Source organism: Tursiops truncatus, chromosome 20 (assembly GCF_011762595.2).
Source record: "Tursiops truncatus isolate mTurTru1 chromosome 20, mTurTru1.mat.Y, whole genome shotgun sequence".
Taxonomy (NCBI): Eukaryota; Metazoa; Chordata; class Mammalia; order Artiodactyla; family Delphinidae; genus Tursiops; species Tursiops truncatus.
In genome coordinates this window covers 30,680,530-30,705,661 of record NC_047053.1, presented here as the reverse complement: position 1 = coordinate 30,705,661, position 25,132 = coordinate 30,680,530, and the positions used below count along the sequence as shown (strand labels likewise).

The following is a 25,132-nucleotide window of genomic DNA, read 5'->3' as shown; positions in this document are numbered from 1 at the left end:
CTAGTTAGTAGGTGATAGAGCAAAGTATGAATCAGTACGATCTTTACTTTCTCCAGGATATTGAATACCATTCTCGGCCACAATAGCCTACCTTGATTTTGTTCATACAATCAGCAGGGAGCAGGGTAGGTGTCTGACCTAGGAACTATCCTTACTTACTTCTTATACATGGACTGTGTACATCACAGAAACCACAAAATACAGCAGCTCCACTCTTTGAGTGGCACCTCTATTTTAAGAGGCCATTGGCCCAACCTCTTTGATGAGGTTTTGATGATTGAAGACTGTTGTGCTCATGACTCACCTAGGTATCCCTGCAGCTCACAGACTCTTACCCTTCAAGCAGTAAACATTTATTTTCAGCTAGGAAAGCCACCATCAATCAGGTAATGTTTTCTCAAGCTGAAAAAGGCTTTCACTGAAGAATGGTGATGGCCCAAGGTCACATTTCGTTACCCATCTACTTGTGGGAAAACACAAACTAAAGGAATACTAGTGTTTGAAACTCACAATTTATTCTGTATTTGCGGGGGAGGGGTGGGAGAGGCAGAGTGATTATATTTCTCTTGGAAATATTGTGAATTACATTTTCAAAATATGGGTAAAAGCATAAAAGAAGCCAAAAAAACCCCTCTGGTTCTAATGGACCTGACACCTTGATCTTCTATCATGGCATAACATATGAGTGGAGGTTCCCAATGGACCTTTCCACACTACAATATTTATTCCTATAAAGATTTAAGAGTTTTTAGTCGCTTTGAAACTTGCTAAGAGCTGTTCAGATCCCATCCACTGGACTTGTGTTTTTACATGTTAAAGTTATTCTGGTTTGTTTAGTATAGTTCATTCAGAAGTACCACACTGGTCAAATTCTGAATAATAATATTAGGCTTTTCAATAAACTTAAAAAGTAGAGCTCAGATATGAAAGTATACCAGAGAGAAAAATGTTTTTGCTTTGCTTTTCTTGTCCATTAATGTTTAGGGACTACAGGGTCTTAAACTGACCGATTCTATCCCTCTGTATTTTCGTGTGCAAAATGGTAACTAAATTTTGCCTTCTGTTTCATTAATATGATCGAAATACTGATAAATTGAAAGGTACTAAGATGATACTTCTATCAGTTCCTGCTATTGATGGTGGAATTTTCACTGTAGTTTGCTTTAATACTATGGTGTCAAGAATAAACAGTGGTTCATTATGGTTTAATTTTAATAATATGGTTTTAAGAATAAAAAATTACTAAAATATCTCAATGAATATAGTACCATTTACATTCACAAAAATAGCTCTCTGTAAATTAGTAGATGTACTTAGCTGAGACAAAATTATTTTGAGGTTGTGATCATCAAAATCAATGTAAATTAATATAATTTTGAATTACGCACTTCCTTACTTCTGAAGAAAACCAAACTACACTATTCTAGGAAAGTTATAGAAGTAAAGGGAAATAAATAGGATATTTAACATCTCTACTTAAATCTTGAGTTACATGCAGCCCATATAGTTTCTGTGCTGCATATTAAATTCCATATATAATGAATAATAGTGGTTTTTGGTAACAGTTCGTTGCTTAACATACTGTGCTAGGAGTTTCACATGCATTACCTTCTGTATTCTTCACAGAAATCCTGTGAGATAAACATATTGTTATAATTTCCTTTTTTCAGAATAAGGAGCTATGGCTCAAGAGAAATTGTGGACACTATACTACTTCCCATTTTGACAGTGCCATCTGAATTTCTTTATCATGAACATGTTTTACACAGATATTTATTAAAATGCATTTTTGGGATAGACAGGTGTGTAGTGTATGAACTTTGTGATGAAATGTAGGTTTGATTTCCATTTCTGTAGCCAGCCAGCTCTATTACCTCCAGTCTCTTTGTCCTTAAGAATAGTATGAAAATACCTGTCTACTGTTGTGAGAATTAATAGGCGTAACATTTGTATATCTTCTGGCCACTGTTTGGATACATAACAAGGACTCATTAAATGTTAGTTCTCTCCTTGTTACTTTATTTCAGTAAGAGGAGGAGCAGGAGGGGGAGGAGGGGTAATTTTTACTACGTCCCAATGTTTTTGTTTTGCTCTTTAGTATATTATGTTTATTCCTCAGTCTCCCTATGGAGAATGATCATACTATTGTCCTTATTTTATAACTGACGAAAAAGAGAAGTGGTAGATGCCAGGTTGGAGGCCTGGTAGTCTAATTCCGGAGCTTATTTTTTTTCTTTTTTAATACATTGGACTATAATTGCTTCACAATACTGTGTTACTTTCTGTTGCACAACAAAACGAATCGGCCATCTGCATACACGTGTTCCCATATCCCCTCCCTCTTGACTCTCCCTCCCAACTTCCCTATCCCACCCCTCTAGGTCATCGCAAAGCACCGAGCTGATCTCCCTGTGCTATGCGGCTGCTTCCCACCAGCCAACTATTTTACATTCAGTAGTGTATATATGTCGATGCTACTCTCACTTCGCCCCAGCTTCGCCCTCCCACCCCATGTCATCAAGTCGATTCTCTACGCCTACCTCTTTATTACTGCCCTGCAACTAGGTTCATCAGTACCTTTTTTTTTTTTTTTTTTTTTTTTGCGGTACGCGGGCCTCTCACTGTCGTGGCCTCTCCCGTTGCGGAGCACAGGCTCCGGACGCGCAGGCTCAGCGGCCATGGCTCATGGGCCCAGCCGCTCCGCGGCAAGTGGGATCTTCCCGAACCGGGGCACAAACCCGCGTCCCCTGCATCGGCAGGCAGACTCCCAACCACTGCGCCACCAGGGAAGCCCACCATTTTTTAAAAATTATTACTCCATATATATGTGTTAGCATACGGCATTTGTTTTTCTCTTTCTGACTACTTCACTCTGTATGACAGACTCTAGGTCCATCCACCTCACTACAAATAACTCAATTTTGTTTCTTTTTATGGCTGAGTATATTCCATTGTATATATGTGCCACACTTTCTTTATCTGTTCATCTGTCGATGGACATTTAGGTTGGTTCCACGTCCTGGCTATTGTAAATAGTGCTGCAATGAACATTGTGGTGCATGTCTCATTTTGAATTATGATTTTCTCAGGGTATATGCAAGTAGTGGGATTGCTTGGTCATATGGTAGTTCTATTTTTAGTTTTTTAAGGAACCTCCATACTGTTTTCCATAGTGGTTGGATCAATTTACATTCCCACCAACAGTGTAGGAGGGTTGCCTTTTCACCACAACCTTTCCAGCATTTATTGTTTCTAGGTTTTTTGATAATGGCCATTCTGACCCGTGTGAGGTGATGCCTCATTGTGGTTTTGATTTAAATTTCTCTAATAATTAGTGATGTTGAGCATCTTTTCATGTGCCTCTTGGCCAACTGTGTGTCTTCCTTGGTGAAATGTCTATTTAGGTCTTCTGCCCATTTTTTAACTGGATTGTTTGTTTTTTTGATATTGAGCCCAATGAACTGTTTGTATATTTTGGAGAGGAATCCTCTGTTGTTTCACTTGCAAATATTTTCTCCCATTCTGAGGGTTGTCTTTTTGTCTTGTTTATGGTTTCCTTTGCTGTGCAAAAGCTTTTAAATTTACTTAAGTCCCATTTGTTTACTTTTGCTTTTATTTCTGTTACTCTAGGAGGTGGGTCAAAAAAGATCTTGCTGTGGTTTATGTCAAAGAGTGATTTTCCTATGTTTTCCTCTAAAAGTTTTATAGTATCTGGTCTTATATTTAAGTCTTTAATCCATTTGGAGTTTATTTTTGTGTACGGTGTTAAGTAGTGTTCTAATTTCATTCTTTTACAGGTAGCTGTCCAGTTTTCCCCACACCACTTACTGAAGAGGCTGTCTTTTCTCCATTGTATGTTCTTGCCTCCTTTGTCATAAATTAGATGCCCATATGTGCGTGGGTTTATCTCTGGGCATTCTATCCTGTACCATTGATCTATATTTATGTTTTTGTGCCAGTACCATACTGTCTTGATTACTGTAGTTTTGTGGTATAGTTTGAAGTTGGGGAGCCTGATTCCTCCAACTCCATTTTTCTTTCTCAAGATTGCTTTGGCCATTTGGGGTCTTTTGTGTTTCCATACGAATTGTAAAATTTTTTCTTCTAAATCTGTGAAGGATGCCATTGGTAGTTTGATAGGGATGGCATTGAATCTGTAGATTTCTATAGATTGCTTTGGGTAGTATAGTCATTTTCACAATATTGATTCTTCCAAAACAAGAACATGGTATATTTCTCCATCTGTTTATGTCATCTTTGATTCCTTTCATCAGTGTTTTATAGTTTTCTGAATACAAGTCTTTTGCCTCCTTAGGCAGGTTTATTCCTAGGTATTTTATTCTTTTTGTTGCGGGGTAAATGGGAGTGTTTCCTTAATTTCTCTTTCTGATTTTTCGTTGTTGGTGTATAGGAATGCCAGAGATTTGTGTGCATTAATGTTGTATCCTGCAACCTTACCAAATTCACTGATTAGTTCTAATAGTTTTCTGGTGGCATATTTAGAATTTTCTATGTATAACATCATGTCATTGGCAAATAGTGACAGTTTTACTTCTTCTTTTCCAATTTGTATTCCTTTTATTTCTTTTTCTTCTCTGATTGCCGTGGCTAGGACTTCCAAAACTATGGTGAATAAGAGTGGTGAGAGTGGACATCCTTGTCTTGTTCCTGATCCTAGTGGAAATGCACAGTTTTTCACCATTGAGTATGATGCTTGCTGTGGGTTTGTCATATATGGCCTTTATTATGTTGAGGTAGGTTCCCTCTATGCCCATTTTGTGGAGAGTTTTTATCATAAATCAGTGTTGAATTTTGTCAAAAGCTTTTTCTGCATCTACTGAGATAATCATATGGTTTTTATTTCTTAATTTGTTAATGTGGTGTATCATATTGATTGATTTGCATATATTGAAGAATCCTTGCATCCCTGGGATAAATCCCACTTGATCGTGGTGTATGATCCTTTTAATGTGCTGGTGGATTCTGTGTGCTAGTGTTTTGTTCAGGATTTTTGCATCTATGTTCATCAGTGATGTTGGTCTATAATTTTCTTTTTTTGTGATATCTTTTCTGGTTTTGGTATCAGCGTGATGTTGGCTTCGTAGAATGAATTTGGGAGTGTTTCTCCCTCTGCTGTTGTTTGGAAGAGTTTGAGAAGGATCCGTGTTAGCTCATCTCTAAATGTTTGATAGAACTCACCTGTGAAGCCATCCGGTCCTGGACTTTTGTTTGTTGGAAGATTTTTACTTACGGTTTCAATTTCATTACTTGTGATAGGTGTGTTTATATTTTCTAATTCTTTCTGGTTCAGTCTTGGAAAATTGCACCTTTCCAGGAATTTGTCCATTTCTTCGTGGTTGTCCATTTTATTGGCATATAGTTGTTTGTAGTAGTCTCTTGTAATCCTTTGTATTTCTGCAGTGTTGGTTGTGATTTCTCCTTTTTCATTTCTAATTTTATTGATTTGCATCCTCTCCCTCTTTTCTTGAGGAGTCTGGCTAAGTGTTTGTCAATTTTGTTTATCTTCTCAAAGAGCCAGCTTTTAGTTTTATTGACCTTTGCTATTATTTTCTTTGTTTCTATTTCATTTATTTCTGCTCTGATCTTTATGATTTCTTTCCTTCCACTGACTTTGGGTTTTCTTTGTTCTTCTTTCTCTAGTTGTTTTAAGTGTAGGGTCAGATTGTTTACTTGAGATTTTTCTTGTTTCTTGAGATGCAATTGAATTGCTATAAACTTCCCTCTTAGAACTGCTTTTGCTGCATCCCATAGGGTTTTAAAGTCATCATGTTTTTGTTGTCATTTGTTTCTGTGTATTTTTTTATTTCTTCTTTGTTTTCTTCAGTGATCTCTTCATTATTTAGTAGCACACTGTTTAGCCTCTATGTATTTGGGTTGTTTTTTTTCTTTTACAGTTTTTTTTCCTGTAATTAATTTCCAATCTCATAGCATTGTGGTCAGAAAGGATGCTTGATGCGATTTCAATTTTCTTAAATTTTCCGAGGCTTGATTTATGACCCAAGATGTGATCTATCCAGGAGAATGTTCCATGTGCACTTGAGAAGAAAGTGTATTCTGCCACTTTTGGGTGGAATGTTCTATAAATACCAATTAGATCTCTATCTGGTCTATTGTGTCATTTAAAGCTTGTGTTTCCTTATTTATTTTCTGTTTGGTTGATCTGTCCATTGGTGCAAGTGGTGTGTTAAAGTCCCCTAGTATTATTGGGTTACTGTCGATTTCTCCTTTCATGGTTGTTAGCATTTGCCTTATGTGTTGAGGTGCTCCTGTGTTGGGTGCATAAACATTTATAATTGTTATATCTTCTTCTTGGATTGATCCTTTGGTCATTATGTAGTGTCCCTCCTTATCTCTTGTAACAGTCTTTATTTTAAAGTCTGTTTTATCTGATGCAAGTGTTGCTACTCCAGCTTTCTTTTGATTTCCATTTGCATGGAATAATTTTTTTCATCCCTTCACTTTCAGTCTGTACGTGTCCCTAGTTCTGAAGTGGGTCTCTTGTAGACAGCATATATATGGGTCTTGTTTTTGTATCCATTCAGCCAGTTCGTGTCTTTTGGTTGGAGCATTTAAGCCATTTACATTCAAGGTTGTTATTGATATCTATGTTCCTATGACTATTTTCTTAATTGTTTTGGGTTTGTTTTTGTGTGTCTTTTTCTTCTGTTGTGTTTTCTGCTTAGAGAAGTTTCTTTAGCATGTATTGTAAAGCTGGTTTGGTGTTTCTGAATTCTCTTAGCTTTTGTTTGTCTGAAAAGCTTTTGACTTCTCCATCGAATTTGAATGCGATCCTTGCTGGGTAGAGTAATCTTGATTGTAGGTTTTTCTCTTTCATCACTTTAAGTGTATCCTGCCACTCCCTTTTGTCCTGCAGAGTTTCCACTGAAAAATCAGCTGATAACCTTATGGGGATTCCTTGTATGTTATTTTTTGTTTTTCCCTTGCTGCTTTTAATAATTTTTCTTTGAATTTAATTTTTGTTAGTTTGATTAACATGAGCCTTGTTGTGTTTTTCTTAGGGTTTATCCTGTATGGAACTCTCTGTGCTTCCTGGACCTGGGTGACTATCTCTTTTCCCATGTTAGGGAAGTTTTCCACTATAATCTCTTCATATATTTTCTCAGATCCTTTCTTTTTCTTTCTTCTTCTGGGACCCCTATAATTCGAATGTTAGTGCCTTTAGTGTTGTCCCAGAGGTCTCTGAGATTGTCTTCAATTCTTTTCATTCTTCTTTCTTTATTCTGCTCCTTGGCAGTTGTTTCCACCATTTTGTCTTCCAGCTCACTTATTCGTTCTTCTGCCTCCATTATTCTGTTATTGTTTCCTTCTAGTGTATTTTTCATTTCAGATGCGTTGTTCATCTTTGTTTGTTTGTTCTTTAGTTCTTCTAGATCTTTGTTAAACATTTCTTGTATTTTCTCAATCTGTGCTTCCGTTCTATTTCCGAGATTCTGGATCATCTTCACTATCATTACTCTGAATTCTTTTTCAGGTAGATTGCCTATTTCCTCTTCATTTATTTGGTCTTGTAGGTTTTTACCTTGCTCCTTCATCTGTGACATAGTTTTTTGGTGTCTCATTTTTGTTTTTTTATGAGTGGCATTGTGTTCTGGTGTTACTGGTTGTTTGGCCTGAGGCTTCCAGCACTGGAGTTTGTAGGCTGTTGGGTAGAGCTGGGTCTTGGTGCTGAGATGAGGAACTCTGTGAGACCTCACTCTGATGAATGTTCCCTGGGGTCTGAGCCTCTCTGTTAGTCCAGTGGTTTGGACTTGGAGCTCCCACTGCAGGAGCTTCCCCCCGACCCAGGCTTGCGAATCAAGATCCCACAAGCTGCGTGGGGCAGCAAAAAAAAAAGGGAGAACAATAACAAAGTAAAAAATAAAATTAAACTTGGAAACTAACAGATATTTTAGAAAGAATGTAAAAAATAAATATATAGACGGGGGGCTTCCCTGGTGGCGCAGTGGTTGAGAATCTGCCTGCCAGTACAGGAGACATGGGTCTGAGCCCTGGTCTGGGAAGATCCCACATGCCACGGAGCACCTAGGCCCGTGAGCCACAACTACTGAGCCTGCACATCTGGAGCCTGTGCTCCGCAACAAGAGAGGCCGCGACAGTGAGAGGCCCGCGCACCACGATGAAGAGTGGGCCCTGCTCGCCACAACTAGAGAAAGCCCTCACACAGAAACGAAGACCCAACACAGCCAAAAATAAATAAATTAATTAATTAATAAATAATAAAAAAATATATATATATATGAATCAACAACCGGAAGGTGCATCAGTACCACAGTAGTGAAAAAGAGGAGGAGGGGAAAAAAAGCGGGGGGGCGGAGCGGGGGAAGGCCTTGACTGTGGAGGACGGGGCCTAAGCAATGGTGAGGTTTGGGCAGTGGGAGGGTCCAATGCTCAGGACCCACAGGACTGGAAAAGGCCCTAGGGTCTGCGGGGGGGTGGGGTGTAGGATCAAGGAACAGAAGGGGCCCAGGCATGCCCCCCATCCGTGGTCTCAGAGGGCACAGGACCTCACCTGGGAGCCCAGCAGGCTTCCTGGGATCGAGTGGACACGGCAAATGCCCTCTTCTCCTCTCCTGCTCCTCCAGTCTGTGGTCTGGGAGGGCCTCTCCTGCCTGCCTCTCCTGATCTCCCGGGCCTCCCTCCTATGCCCCCAGGACCAATGCAGCTGATGGTGGGGAATGGGGTGCCTTGGAGGGCAGGGGACCGGCCTGGGAGCTCAGCAGGGTGCCAGTCTTGTCTGACCTCCACTTCTCCTCCCCCCTCGGTCTCCCTGCGTCCCACCGGTTCACTCTAGGGTTCCTACCGTCTCCTTTGGGGTCAGAGTCCCCCACCAGTAGCCTGCAGGTACCCTAGTTGTGGGGAGATGCTAACTCTGTGTCTTCCCATACTGCCATCTTGACTCCTCCCCTGTTTTTTTTTAATTGAAGTATAGTTGATTTATAAAAGAGCTTGCCTTCTTAACTAATATATGAGTTTCTTGGAGGATATGTTCCAATAACAATAGATGAGATTCTGATATTTTAGGTCTTAATCCTAGAAATTATTCTCCCACCCCCTCCTTCTCCCTCATCCACGTCTTCCAGGTTTAGATGTGACAGTGTGACAATTCTTTTCCTGATCCTCAGTTGATTCCTACCATAAGTTTGTTTGATTAGATGTTCACAAAGACCCTTCTGATTCTAAAATCTGTGATGCTATACTGTTTGGATACATTTGCAGTATTCTGAGGCAGCTCTGACAGTCCTTTAAGGGAAAGGTATTCATCACCGTGGCCAAATAGGGAAGATGTTGACTTCAATAGTGAACTGAAATTAACCATTTCATGGGGTTTTTGGTGGGAACAACAGAATGCAAGTTACCTCCTCAAGCCTCTTCATCTCCTTAAAATAATTCTGCCCAGTTGGATTTGACTTTGGTCATATTAGTTTTTGCATGTGAATACATTTTGTTCTGCCTACAGAAGATGAAGACACGGAGCCGTTCTGTTTGCCAGAGGAGAAGTCACTCTCCTAAACGTTTTTGGCTCTGTCCTGATCTGTCATTGTCTCCCTTTCACTCTTTTTTCCCTATGTCTCTGTTTCAGTTTGTCTTGTGTTTCAGTTTCTCCCTCCTAGGTTCTATCTTCTTGTTTTGATAATCCCGCCCCCCCTTTTTTTCTCTAAATGCAAGTCTCTCCCAGGGATGCTGAATAGTTCATTCTTTTTATAACACTCCTTATATGCACAGAAGAATTTAGCTTGGCTGTAAAATTTGTCCTTGGCATAAATTTGGCAGATAGTTTTTAACCTCGGTGAGACTTTTCATTGGGATCATGAAAGTGTTGAGGCATCACTGCCCTCCACTCTTCCTTCTTCAAGTATGACATTAGTGGTTTTAGCTCTTGTTGACCCTTCTTTAAACCAAAGCTTTATAGCCTATTACAGCACAGTGTGGATTTTTTTTTTATGATGTTGGAGGGAAAGAAAAAACTCCTCTAAAGTTACAAATGGTTTCACTTACCAAAATGACTATTACTCTTGGAAAGTTTTGTCTTTTCTTTAAAATTTCCAGGAGTTGGGTGGGCTTGATGTCCTCTCTCCCACTCCACCTCCCCACCCACACACTCATGTTGGTAGAGATGCCAAGAGCTTGAAGCATAATTCCAGTCTTCTAGGAGACAAATCATTTACCAAGGAGCAAGCAAGACACACTTTCCTGCTGTTATTTTAATCTTGCATTTCATCATTTATTGGATCAAATAGCAGTCTCATTTACTTAGGATCCATGTCAGCACCTTGAAATCCAAATTATCTGTTATATGTCACCTTGTAAGAGATTCTCTGCATTGCCCCTCTCCAGCCCTCCTTCCTTACAGGACTTTATTTAAGCATCTTCATTTTTGCTGGGTATCTGAGGGTTTCATTGTAATGAAAAATGTTTGCCCTCTTCATAAAAATAATACTTAAAACTTTTTTTTTTAAGTGTGTGCCTCTTCTGAGGCTTGCAACTTTTTTTAAAATAAACTTATTTACTTATATTTGGCTGTGTTGGGTCTTTTTTTTATTCTATAAATTTATTTATTTATTAATTTTTAAATTTTTTAGCTGCATGGGGTCTTCGTTGCTGCACACGGGCTTTCTCTAGTTGCGGTGAGCGGGGGCTACTCTTCATTACGGTGTGTGGGCTTCTCATTGCTGTGGCTTCTCTTGTTGCGGAGCACGGGCTCTAGGCACGCGGGCTTCAGTAGTTGCGGCACACGGGCTTCAGTAGTTGCAGCACGCGAGCTTCAGTAGTTGTGGCTCGCGGGCTCTAGAGTGCAGGCTCAGTAGTTGTGGTGCACGGGCTTAGTTGCTCTGTGGCATGTGGGATCTTCCTGGGCCAGGGCTCGAACCTGTGTCCCCTGCATTGGCAGGCGGATTCTTAACCACTGTGCCACCAGGGAAGTCCCTGTGTTGGGTCTTTGTTGCTGCATACGGGCTTTCTCTAGTTGCAGCGAGCGGGGGCTACTCTTCATTGCTGTGCACGGGCTTCTCATTGCAGTGGCTTCTCTTGTCGAGGAGCACAGGCTCTAGGCACGCGGGCTTCAGTAGTTGTGGCACGCAGGCTCAGTAGCTGTGGCTCGCAGGCTCTAGAGTGCAGGCTCAGTAGTTGTGGTGCATGGGCTTAGTTGCTCCGCAGCATGTGGAGATCTTCCCGGACCCGGGCTGAAACCCATGTCCCCTGCATTGGCAGGCGGGTTCTTAACCGCTGCGCCACCAGGGAAGCCCAATACTTAAAACTTTTATCTTAAGTTTTGCTTATCAGAGTAGCTTTGCCCATACCTGGACCTGAGCATTCTTAAATGTGAGCCAGTGAATCTTAGCTTCTGATGGTTCTACAAGGAACCACTGAAGAAACTTAAGGATTTCCTGTCCAAAGCAAGCAGTGTCCTTCAGTAGGCTACCAGATTATCATAAACCTAGACATAGCTGAGAAGATGAAAAGTTGTGAATCATTTATCATCACAAGTTGAATAACACAAACTCCAGGCAGCCTCCATGGGTTTCCTCCCTGCTCTTGGCTCAGCTAGGGCTTTTATTGGAGCTATATCTGCACCTCTACTCTTTCAACCCTCTCTCTTTATGAGACTAAAATGTAAATTGGGTGCTATTTAAATATTTCCTACTTACGTTTATTGAAAACTATGCTGCCACAGGGCATGGCACTTTGAAAACTGCCTTGCACCAGCCCAGTTTTCCACCGACGTGGTTTACCCAAAAACCTGGACTTTCCTTTCCTCAGACCTTTAATTTCTTTAAACCAAATGATCACACAAAAACTTAGGATGAACCTAGTTTCGTTTGTGAGGTTTTCAGTAAAAGTTGAGTGTGGCTAGAAAACCAGACCCATGAAAAGCCATGCTTATGCTGACACTAGAGGAAAAACTTACAGAATTCTTATACTTCCTGCTTTCAGTGTTGGGGAGAAAAGAAAAAACAAGGAAGATGGAAGAGCTTTAGTAGTGGTCCGCTTTGGGAAAGAAAGGAGATGAGGGAAGCTTGGTTGAGTTCATTTGGTGTTTTATTTTGTCCTAGACTTAGAAATTTTTGGAAATACAGAAAAGTATTAAGAATAAAATTTAAAAACTGTAATATTTTTTAAATTGACAAAATATTAAATGATATTTTGTAACTTACCTCATTTATTATCATCAGCATATTTCCTTCACATCATTAAATATTTTTCAAGGCATAGATATTTTAATGGTTATATTCTCTGAATCATTTATTTGTCTAGTCTTCTATCCTTAAACTTTTCGATTTCTAATTTTTTTTTGCCCTACTAATTAAGAATAAATAAAATTCCTATATAGAGATCTTTGGTTTATATGTTTCCAAACACTTAAAGAAGAATTAATACCAATACTTTTCAACCATTCCAAAAAACAGAAGCAGAGAGAACCCTTCTAAACTCATTTCATGATGTCAGCATTATCCTGATACCAAAGCCAGTCAAGGACACAACAGGAAAAGAAAATCAGGCCAGTATCCCTAATGAACAAGAGGTAGAGATCCTTAACAAAATTTAGCAAACCAAATTCAATAGTACACAAAAAGGAGCACCCACCATGATTAAGTGGGATTTATTCCAGGGATGCTAGGATGAGTCAACATCTACAAATTAATCAGTATGGTACACCACATTAACAGAATGAAGGATAAAAATCATATGATCATCTCAATAGATGCAGAAAAAGCATTTGACAAAATTCAACATTCATTTATGATAAAAACTCTCAACAAAGGAGGTATACAGGGAACATACCTCAACCTAATAAAGCCCATATATGACAAGCCCACAGCTAACAACATGGTGAAAAGCTGAAAGATTTTCTTCCAAGGTCAGGAATAAGACAAGGATGCCCACTCTTGCCATTTATTAGGCAAGGCAAAGAAATAAAAAGCATCCAAATTGGAAATGAAGAAGCAAAACTGTCACTATTTACAGATGACATGACATTATATATAGAAAGCTCTAAAAACTCCACCAAAACACTGTGAGAATTAATAAACAAATTCAGTAAAGTTGCAGCGTACAAAAATCAGTTGCATTTCTATATACTACATACACTATACTGAACTATCAGAAGAGAAATTAATAAAACAATCCCACTTAAAATTAAATGAAAAAGAATGAAATACCTAAGTATAAATTTAGTCAGGGAGGTGAAAGACCTGTACACTGAAAACCTTAAGACATTGATGAAAGAAACTGAAGAAGACATAAATACAGGCATACCTTCTTCAGTTCCAGACCACTGCAATAAAGTGAATATCAAAATAAAGTGTTTCACATGAGCTTTTTGGTTTCCTAGTACATATAAAAGTTATGTTTACAATATACTGTAGTCTGTTAAGTGTGCACTAACATTATGTCCAAAAAAACAATGTATGTACCTTAATTTTTAAGTATTGCTAAAAAATGCTAACCCTCACCTGAGCCTTCAAGGAATAGTAATCTTTTTGCTGGTGAAGAGTTTAAAATAATGTGAGAATTATTAAAATGTGACACAGAGATATGAAGGGAGCAAATGCTATTGGAAAAATTGTGCTGGTAAACTTGCTTGACACAGGTTTGCCAGAAACCTTCAATTTGTAAAAAATGCAGTATCTTCAAAGTGCAATAAAGTATCTTCAAAGTGCAATAAAGTGAAGTACAATAAAACGAGGTGTGCCTATAAATGGAAAGATATACCATGATCATGGATTGGAAGATTTAATATTGTTAAAATGTCCATACTACCAAAAGCAATCTACAGATTTAATGAAATCCCTATCAAAATTCCAATGGCATTTTTCACAGAAAGAGAACAATCTTAAAATCTGTATGGAGCTGCAAGAGGCCCCAAATAGCAAAAGCAATCTTGAGAAAGGAGAACAAAGTTGGAGGCACCATGCTTCCTGATTTCAAACTATATTACAGAGCTATAGTAATCAAAAAAATATAGTATTGACATAAAAAATAGATCAATGGAACAGAATAGATAGCCTAGAAATAAACCCTCGCATATATGGTCAATTAATTTACAACAAAGAAGCCAAGAATATGGACCACTATCTTATCCTATGCACAAAAATCAACTGAGAATGGTTTAAAGACCTCAGAATGAGACCTGAACTCATGAATACATAGGTGGTAAGCTCCTTGACACTGGGTTTTTTATTTGATACCAAAAGCAAAGGCAACAAAAGCAAAACAAACAAGTGGGACTACATCAAACTAAAAAGTTTCTATACAGCAAAAGAACCCTCCCCCCCACCCCCCCACAAAAGACAGGTATCCTGCAGAATGAGAGAAAGTATTTGCAAATCATGTATCTGATAAGGAATAATATCCAAAATATATAAAGATCTCATACAACTCAATAGAAAAAAATGTCTGATTAAAAAATGGGCAGAGGATCTGAAGAGAAATCCCATAGAATACATACAAATGGCCAATAGGTACATGAAAATATGCTCAGCACACTAATTATCAGGGAAATACAAATCAAAAGCACAATGAGATATCATCTCACGCCTGTTAGAATGGCTGTCATGAAAAAGACAAGAGATAACAAGTGTTGGCAAGAATGTGGAGAAAAGGGAATCCTTGTGTACTGTAAACTAGGATTACGGAGTGTAAGCTGGTGCAGCTACTATGGAAAACAGTATGGAGGTTCCTCAAAAAATTAAAAATAGAACTGCCATATGATCCAGCAATGTCCACTCTGGGGAACACATTAACTCACAAAGATATCTGCATCCCCATGTTCATTGCAGAATTATTTACAGTAGGCAAGACATGTATACAACCTAAGTGTCTGTTGATGGATAAATGGATAAAGAAAATATGATACACACACACACACACACACACACACACACACACACACACACACACACACTGTAATATTCAGACATAAAAAGAAGAAAATCCTGCCCCTTGTGACAACATGGATAGACCTTGAGGGTATTATGCCAGTCAGACAGAGAAAGACAAATACCATATGACCTTACTTTATAAGTGGAATCTAAGTAAAAACAAAAACAATAACAAAAACTCATACATGCAGGTAACAGGCTGGTGGTTGCTGGTGGGGGGATGTATTGATAGATGGAGGGAAATGGATGAAATGGGTGAAGGTGGTCAAAAGGTACAAAATTCTAATTTAAAAATAAGTGAGGCTTGGGAATGTTAAAACATGGTGGCTATAGTTAAAATACTACATTGTGTATTTGAAAGTTGCTGAGAGAGTAGATCTTACAAGTTCTCATCATAGAAAAAAATTGTAACTATAAGTTGGTGTTGGATGTTAACTAGACTATTGTGATCATTTCCCAATATATACATATATCAAAACATTATGTTGTACATCTGAAAGTAATGTTATATGTCAATTATATTTCAATTAAAATATTTTTTCTTCTCATTTTATTGAGATATCATTGACATGCAGCACTGTATAGGCTTAAGGTGTACAGCATAATTGACTTACATGAAATGATTATCATAATATGTTTAGTGAACATCCATCATCTCATATAGATACAAAATAGAAGAAAATGAAAAAAAAATGTTTTTCCTTGTGATGAGAAGTCTTAGGATTTACTCTCTTAACAACTTTCATACATAACATACAGCAGTGTTACTTATATTAATTATGTTGTGCATTATATCTGTAGTACGTATTTATCTTATAACTGGAGGTTTGTACCTTTTGACCACCTCAGTTTTAAAAAATGATTTAATGCTTAAAAGATCAAAAGTAAACACATTCTATTTTGGGGGGGGGGGGGAAGTAAGTTTAACTTATACTCATTTGATTACTTTTGATGTTGGACTTTGAGAAAATGTTAATTAGCCATTCATTGTTACCTTCTGGAGTTTTCCTGTTCTCATTGATTTTAAGATCATATACCTTTTTCCAAATTTTACTTTCAGTCTGTGTATATCATTATGTCTTACAATGAGTTTCTTATAGACAGCATACAGTTTATGTTTTTAATTCTCTCTGCCAACCTCTGTCTTTTATTTCATGTTTGTGGACAATTTATATTGAATGTAATTATTTATATGTTAGGGCATAAGTCTGCTCTTTTATTTTTTATTCTCTATTCTGTTTTTGTTTGTTTGTTTTTTGTTTTCTTTCCCTTGCCTTCCTGTTTTTATTATACCACTTTATATAGCTTTATTAGTGGTTGCTGTAGGTGTATTACCTTAACTATGCATAACTTATCACAGTCTACTGGTGTCATTTTACCAGATTGAGTGAAGCCTTTCCTCCCTTTATGTCCCTTTACACTCCCTATTTGTAATATAATTATCTTATATATTTAGAGCCACATCCATGAGTGTTACTTTTTTCTTCAACTCTTAAACATAATATAGAAAACTCAAGAGGAGAAGCGCAACCTATTATATTTACTCATATTTTTGTTTACTATGTTTTTTCTTCCATCCAATGTTCTAAAGTTCCTTCTTTTATTGTTTTCTTTCTGTTAGGAGAACTTCCTTTAGCCATTCTTTTAGAGTAAGTCTGCTGACAACAAATTCTCTTTGTTTTTGTTCATCTGAGAAAGTCTGGATTTCCCCTTCATTCATGAAATATATTTTCTCTGGGTACAGGATTCAGGGTTGACAGTTCTTTTCTTTCAATACTCAAAAAAATACCGTGTCCATTTCTTCCAGCCTCTGTGTATTTTTGATGAGGAATCTGCTATCATTTGAGGTGTGTTTCCCCTATAGGTAAACTGTCACTTTTCTCTGTCTGCCTTCAGGTATCTTTCTGTCTTCAGTTTTCAGAAGTTGCATTATGATATGTCTTTTCATGGGTGTCTTTGAGAGTGTCCTGTTATGGGTTCACCCAGCTTCTTTATTTTGTAGATTTATGTCTCTTGCAAAATTTAGTTAGTTTTCAGCCATTGTTTTTTCAAATACTTTTCCAGCCCCATCTCCTTTCCCTTTCCCTTCTGGGCCCATTATGACCCACATGTTAGATCTTTTAAAATAATCCCACAAATCCCTGGGATTCTGTTAATTTTTCAGTCTGTTTTTCCTGTCTTTGTCAGATTGGGTAATTTCTACTGTTCTTTTACAGTTTACTGATTCTTTTTTACTGTCCCTCCATTCTGCTATTGAATCTATCCACTGAACTTTTGATTTTATTGTATGTTGAAGTTACAGAATTTCCATTTGATTTTTCTTTACATCTTCTAATTCTTTGCTGAGAGTTTCTTTTTCTTTGCTGAAGCTTTCTATTTTTACATTTGTTTCTAGCATGTTCTTAGGTGCTCTTTGAAACATTTTTATCACGGCATTTGAAAAACCTTTCACAGATAATTTAAACATCTTGGTCATCTTGGTGTTAGTGTCTATTGATTGTCTTTTTTTCATTCAGTTTGACATCTTCCAGGTTCTTCGTATGTCCGGTGATTTTCAGTTTGAACCTAGGCATTTTCCTAAGATTTGGATCTTATTTAAAGCTTTTGTTTTAACTGGTTTCTTGACACCACCGTGGCAGGGGAAGTTGAGCACTGCGCCTCGCTCTGCCAAGTGGAGGTAGAAGTCTTGCTTGGCCAACGTTACTCTTCAAGGTCAGGGGACTATTGGGCAGAAATGGTAGTTCAGCTCACCATGTGGCTTCATTACTGCTGAATGATGACAGAAGTCCTCCTGACCCTCTTCTAGGCCTGTACTCACAGCTCACGAGTGGGAAGGAGCAGGGGCGCCTCTCTACTGCTGGGAGCAGCGAGTGAGGGCAGTCCAAGTTCCCTGTTTGTTCTGTACCACCACTGCATGGATTGGGGGCTAGTTCTGGTTAATGGCTGGAAGGAATTCAAGTCCTGACAACCTACTTAGCCTTTTCTGGCACCGCCTCAGTTGGGTGTTGGGCATCTCGTTATAGTCTCAGGAGGGCGGAAGTCCAGCCTCCCCACTTGGCTTTTGCTGGCATGGGTGGTGGTGGAGCCACAGTTTTTTCCTTGGGTGTTTGTCTAGAGTAAAGCAGTTATTTTCTAAAAGTCTCTTCCTTGCAAGGCTGCCCCTTTCCTATTCCTTTGGCTAGAGAGATCAGGCTTTTGTTCAGACTTCTTTTTGTCCTTTTCCATTGGCATTTTCAGGTTGCTGGCCTCTTCACCTCCAAAGCTGGGATATTTGAGGCAAAAACAAACCCCAAGGACCTCACGTTCCTTGTGTTATTCTTCGTGTCCTGAAGATCCTAGCTGTCCTGCCGCCTCTTCTTCACCCTCCAGAGTCTTATGTTTATTTTGTACGTACAACTGACCATTGAACATCGTGGGCATTAGGGGTGCTTACTCTCTGCGGAGTCGGAAATCCATGTATGACTTAAAATTGGCCCTCCATACCCCCGGTTCCGGTTCTGCATCTGCAAGTTGCATAGTATTGTAGTAGTTACTGTTGAAAAAAAAAATCCCCGTATAAGTGGACCCACCTAATTGAAGCCCATGTTATTCAAGGGTCAGCTGCAATTAATGCCCATGGTTTTGCATAGCAGATTGCGTAGTATTATAGTATTTATTGTTGAAAAAAAAATTCCTCTGTAAGTGGACCCACCCAGTTCAAACTCCTGTTATTCAAGGGTCAGCTGTAATTAATGTCCAGGGTTTTTAGTTGTACTTAGGTAGAGAAACATACATCTACTCTATTTTCCACTAAGTGGAATCAGTTTGTGCAATTTACTCAAATCTTTCAGCAAAAATATACATGCATTTTTCTGTCTGTATGTGTATGAAAATATATCTTATGTGAACAATTTGTCCCCGATTTGGTCAGTATCAGGAGTCAATAAGCTTTTCCTCTGCAGTAAATATTTTAGACTTTGAAGACCATACTGTAATGGTAGGTACATTTGAATTTTTCATTTCTTCCTTGCTTGCTTTTACTTTACCAGTATTTTTAGAGCATCATGTTCAATATGACACAAGTTTAAAGCCAAGCTAGACATTTCATGTACATTAAACTAAAATTTGTCAACATTGTTTCTCTTTTTGAAACATGTTGCAAAAATCTGGGAGGGAAAAACACTGAAACATTGATGGACATAGAATATGCCTTGACTGAATATGAAATGGGCTTTGGAATCTTGAGTCTTGCTAAGTAGGAGCACAGCTTTGCTTCCCCTCCATCTCTTTTACCTGGCTTCATTCATTTACAAATAGAATTTGTAGACCAATCTCTTCTCTGCTAAAGACCTTACTAGTAAATCTGCAGAGACCTCAAACTTAGGCTTCTCTACAGAGAGAGGCAGAGATGAGCACATAGCTCAATAAGCTACTGTTGTCTCTCATATGGTAGGTGACTTGACTTACTGCCTCCATTTAGTTCCTTTGTGTTCTGAATATCTTGCAATTGAAATGTCATTACTCAGGGATGTAATGCACCTTATAAAATAAAGAACCTATCCTTTCTCCAGGTCACTATGTAGATTCTATCATAAACTGTAGCAAACTAGTACTAAGGACTCCAGTGAGTTATAGAAATGTTCAGTAACATTTACCAAAATCAGCACTAACTTCTCAAGATTTTGGTGCTACAATTTGAAATGAATATTGTTTGTTTCTAATCTGGCTTTCTCGTTTCTTATTCCTTAGTGACCTTGCCAAAAAAAAAAAGTTTTTAAGTTATCTTCCAAAAAGTTGACAGCTCTTTTGTTTGTCAATTACTTTAATATTTTTAAACAGTTGCTTGGTTGGGAGTCTCTAGATACAACACTTCACACTAAGGAAGGCTGACAGTTAAGTGATGTGGAAGCCATTATCTCATCTTTGTGCTTGTAGACTGTGGCCTCTTGCCTTTTCCTATTTCATAATAAGTAGCATTAGCATTCAGGAACTTTTTAACACCTATTGAGGACAGGAGTTTTCTAATCCCCTATAAGAGAGCATTTTAAAAATGAATGAGTAAAACCTAACAAACATAGCATTAAAATAAAGAGAACTAAGCATCATTCTTACATTTGAATTTAGATTCATAAATATCAAGTAAAATACCAACCAACCAAATTGAACATTACGGGGCTTCCCTGGTGGCGCAGTGGTTGAGAGTCCGCCTGCCAATGCAGGGGACACGGGTTCGTGCCCCGGTCCGGGAAGATCCCACATGCCACGGAGCGGCTGGGCCCGTGAGCCATGGCCGCTGAGCCTGCGCGTCCGGAGCCTGTGCTCCGCAACGGGAGAGGCCACAACAGTGAGAGGCCCGCCTACCGCAAAAAAAAAAAAAAAAAAAAATTGAACACTACGATAAAAGAGTCATCTGCAATGACCAAATATTATTTATTCCCATATTAAAAAATCTGTTGTTGTAATATATAATATTAATTGGTCCAATAAGAGAACATAATAATCTCACTAGTTGCGGAAAGAGCATTTGATAAAATTCAGCAGTTATTTATGAGATTTACTCTTGAGATAACTAGGAATAGAGAGGTAAATTCTGTAAATAATAAGGAATCGTAAACCAAATCTTAAACCAAACAGCAGCATCATATTTAATGTGGAATATTATCGGCATTCCTTCTAAAATCATGAAAAAGGCAATCATGCCATGACCATTTTTATATAATTACTCTGAAAATTCCAGACAATGCAGTAATATATAAAACATAAGGAAGAGATATAGTTACAAAATCATTTACAGATTGATTTTGAATTATGTTTTCAGACAATATAATTTTTTTTGACAGAGAATTCAAGAGCATCAAGTTTTAATGAACTTATTACACTGATCAGATACTTGGTTCATATGTAAAACATCCATACTCTTTCTGTAAAACAGTGAAAACTAATTAAGTAATCTAATTCTTTAAAAAATGTACTCATAATAATACCAGAAAACATAAAGTACTTAGGAATAACCCTAAGAAGAAATATAGAAAGTGTACCAAAAAAAAAAAAAAAGGGTGAAACTCTTCAGAGTAATATAATTTGCATAAACTAACAATATATCAGGTTTCTGAAGAAGGAAACTGAGTATTGTAAAAATTGCAGTTATTCCAAAATTAGTTCTGAACTTTTTTACAATCCCAGTCAAAATAGCAGTGGATTTTTTTTTTTTTTTTTTTTCCCCCAGTATGCGGACCTCTCACTGTTGTGGCCTCTCCCGTTGCAGAGCACAGGCTCCGGACACACAGGCTCAGCGGCCATGGCTCACGGGCCCAGCCGCTCCATGGCATGTGGGATCTTCCCGGACCGGGGCACGAACCCATCTCCCCTGCATCGGCAGGCGGACTCTCAACCACTGCGCCACCAGGGAAGCCCTAGCAGTGGATTTTATTTGACTCTTAACACTGCATTTGAAACAAGTATCAGCAGGCAAGAATTGCTAAGATAATTTTTTGTCTTGGCAATGAGTAGGAAGTTTAATTCATAACTTTTTATTGTGAAAATTTTCTAACTTATAGAAAAAATTTAAATAAATATATAATATAGCAAATATCTAAACAGTCACTAGATTTCAAGAAGTGATAATTATTTTTGATATCTCTCTACACAAAGTAGAACTTTAAATAAAAATGAATGAACCATGAGGTCCATTTTAAAAGCAATATCAACTACAGACCCATTTCTTTCGTTTAAAGTATAACTCCTCAAAAGAATTATCTACACTTGCTATCATCAGTTTCTGTGGGTCTGCGCATGTGTGCGCATGCATGCGTTCATGCGCACATACACGCTCTCTTCCTTTAACACCTTATTATACAAAATTTCAAACATACGCAAACATAGAAGGAATAACATTACAAACCCCCTAACAATCAGGTAGCTTCAGCAAGTAAGAACTCATGGCCAGACTAGTTTCATATCTTACCCCACTACCCCACCAGATTATTTTGAAGCAAATTTCAGACATTATTTCATCTGTAAATATATCCACACGTATCTCCAAAAAATAAACTTCTTTTAAAGCAAAATACTATCACTCCTGAAAAAAATAACAATAATGCTTTAATATCAAATTTCCAATTCATGTTAAATTTCCCTGATTATCTCATTTTTAAAAATCATGTTCCAAATAAGACCCATACATTCCAATTGGTTGATATCTCTCATAAGAGTATCTTAAAATATAGGGTTCTAGTCCATCAGTTTTTAAAGAAACATGTATCCTGTAGTGTTTCCCTTCCCACAAATAGGATTTTGCTGACTATATCCCCATGGTGTTCTTTTGTCCCTGAAATTTCCTGTAAATTGTTAATTAGATCTGGAAGATTGTTTAGATCAGATTTTATTTTGTGGCGAAAATGCTTACTTTCTGTGAATTTATATTTATTATGCGCACTTGAAAAAAGGATATATTCTCTGTTTTCAAGATATAAAGTTGTGTTTATATCAGTTAGATTTACCTCATTAATTATGTTTTTGTGTCTTCTGATGCCGTATGTATCCTATCCTGGGCTTAGAAAGGTGAATTAAACTCTCATGCTACTAACACTTTTCTCTTTATTTCTCCTTCTACTTCTGTAGTTTTGCCATATAATGTCCATGTTATGTGATATACAAATATGCGTAACTGCTAAGGCTTCATTGTAGAATGTAATGTACTAGGTGTCCTTTTTAACATTTCTAGATTTAATGCTTTTTTTGTTGTTTAATGCTTTTTCTCTAACTCAGATTGTGACCACTGCTTTTCATTTTGCCATTATAAACGTGTAGAAGGATAACAGAACTGTATTTTATACATTTGAGAAACTAGAAGGAAACAGAGCAAAATATAAATAGTATTTAACCTCTGAGTGGTGGGATATGGGGCATTTTTAACTTTCTTCTTTAAAGTTTTTCCAAAGTTTTCTACAGTGAGCTTGTGTTACTTATATAAGGCTTAAAAATCTGTTATTTTTTTACAAGGGAAAATTTTAAAGAAAGTATGCAAAGGTAGTTTGGTTTTGTTAATGTTCTTAGTATGTTTTTGGCCACAGCCTAAATAATGAACTAGTGACAGTATCGAACAGACCCTGCCCCCTATTTTAATCACAACGAAAATCTAGTGCATGCCTCTTTCAGGCATGGGTTTGAAATGGGAAATTGTTACATGAGTGAAGGAAAATTCCCAGAGTCTTTGATGCAACTCAAGGACTGGGAATGGAGCGGGGGAGGCCTCCTGAAAATCTGTCTAACATTCGCTCGGGCTCCTCTTGGTTCTGAGCCAAATAACAAACCCTTCAGTTGAATTTTTCTGTCCAGACACTGGCTTAAATGAAGGTATACTTAACTTGGAAATATCATTTCAGCTTTTGGCTGGAATAGCTGTTGTAGAAGAGCTTCTTTAGATGTGAAGCCATGAGGGAGTTCTCTGAGTACATGCATTTTCACACATCTGCTAATGCAAAAGCCCCAGTGTGAGCATTAGTACTCAGGAATGTGATGTGGATTTGAGATGATCTCCCCAGGATTTTGGCAGGTCAGGACAAACATTATCTTGCTCCCATATGTTTTTGTAGGATCTTGAAAGGGAAATCATATACATTTCCTTAAACTGACATGCTGAATTTTCCCACATACACCAAAAAACCCTCTCAGCAAAAATAAATTCAGGAATATGTATATATGACATTCATATATTTTGCAGCTGTTGTCAATACAACAGTATAAGCTGATGGCTATTGGGAGTCGCAGACAGTTTGCATTTACTTTGACTTATGTTTAAATGGCTGATTTCAGAAAACCTGGCCCAACAGATAAAAAACTATGAAAGATCCCACATTTTGAGTAAGTCCTTTTTCTTTTTTTCCACTCTGCACTTCCTTAGGTGCAGTGTGCATGGGGCTCAGTCTTCATTGTCACTGTTTCCCACTGATAGCACTGCTAGCCTATATGGACACCTCTCCGGACACATACAGTATAAAAAACAACCAGGGAACGCTTGTGAAGCTAAGAAATTCAAATGCATTGATAATAATATTGATAACACATACTGTGTACAAAGACTGTATCTGTTTTTTATCACCCTTGAGCAAACCCACTCCTGTTTCCTATGGGGTTTGACAAACAGTAAGTACTCATTAAATGTTGACTGACCCTTTTCCTAAGTCTTTTCATTCTTCAGTCTCTACTCCCTCTAGAGAATGATATATTATCTGCCTAGTAGTTTGGCTCCTTTTCTCAGCGAGTGTATTATTAAAACTTGAGTAAATATAGCACCAGTTTCAGCTACGTAATGGCCTCTTGTGCCAAGGGTCGCACATTGGTTGATTCTCACTGGCACAAAAGCTGATAGATTTAGTCTTATTTCATTCTATATCACAGCTAGGCCCACTTGTAGGATTGAACCTATGTGAGAGGGTAATAATCCCTAACCACTATTTGTTTTCATGTTTTGTAAATGAGTTTTGTTGCTGCAGTGTCTTGTACCTAATCAAATCAGTCCTCTGGTTCTTCTATCTGCTTATACCACATGGTTTTTAAGCTATCAAATATTATTTAAAAGTAATATCTAGGATATATTTCTTCTCCCACCCCCAACATTTGGAGAGAGGTCACGTGTCTTTGACCTCATTTCTTTTACTTTTGTTTTGCTTATTTATTACCAATGGTTTCCTGTTGGATTATTTAGCTGGAAAAATGATTTCTTTACGGAAGTAAGACCTGGGATTCTACTCCATAAAGGGAAACATGGAGAGGCAATGTTATCAATTTAATGTATTAACAAATAATTGGCCTTGGGTTCTTTTCCTGGCATCTTGATGAACCACTGCATTCATGTAGCTTTATTTGGTCTGAATTTATCAGTTTGTACAGGTAGGGATTATGATAATGTATTTTTTAAATTTAGTTTGTTGACTGCATTCTATTCTAGAATTATTATGTATATATATTTTTAAGATCATGTGATTCATGAAAATATTGGTGTTGTATCGGTTCTTATTTCATTGCATGTTGGCACTTTGGCATTAGTTCTTATATCCACTGTTAGTATTTAGGGGAAAATCATGGAAAACTTTTCTTTTTTTTTTTTTTTTTTTACTAGTTTTCCTTGGTGACTTATAAAGTTAATTCCATAAAAATGTTCTTCTGTTCTAAAATATGTAAGATTTTCAGTCCTTTGAAAAAATCGTTATAGTCAATTTTCCATGTATTAC

At 37.7% G+C, this 25,132-nt stretch overlaps 1 protein-coding gene across 9 annotated transcripts in view; it reads left to right on the top strand.

The window, feature by feature from the left end:
- Window positions 1–25,132, top strand: part of BCAS3 (BCAS3 microtubule associated cell migration factor) — a 571,522-nt gene that overhangs the window by 310,630 nt on the left and 235,760 nt on the right. Inside the window, exon 24 of one of the 9 annotated variants that reach the window (XM_073797383.1) lies at window positions 18,159–20,091. The exons of the other annotated variants lie outside the window; for them this stretch is intronic. Within the exon in view, the coding sequence (XP_073653484.1) occupies window positions 18,159–18,196 (38 nt within the window). The 3' untranslated portion in view covers window positions 18,197–20,091. Of the gene's footprint in view, window positions 1–18,158; window positions 20,092–25,132 lie in introns of those variants that run through there. 9 annotated transcript variants of the gene reach the window in all.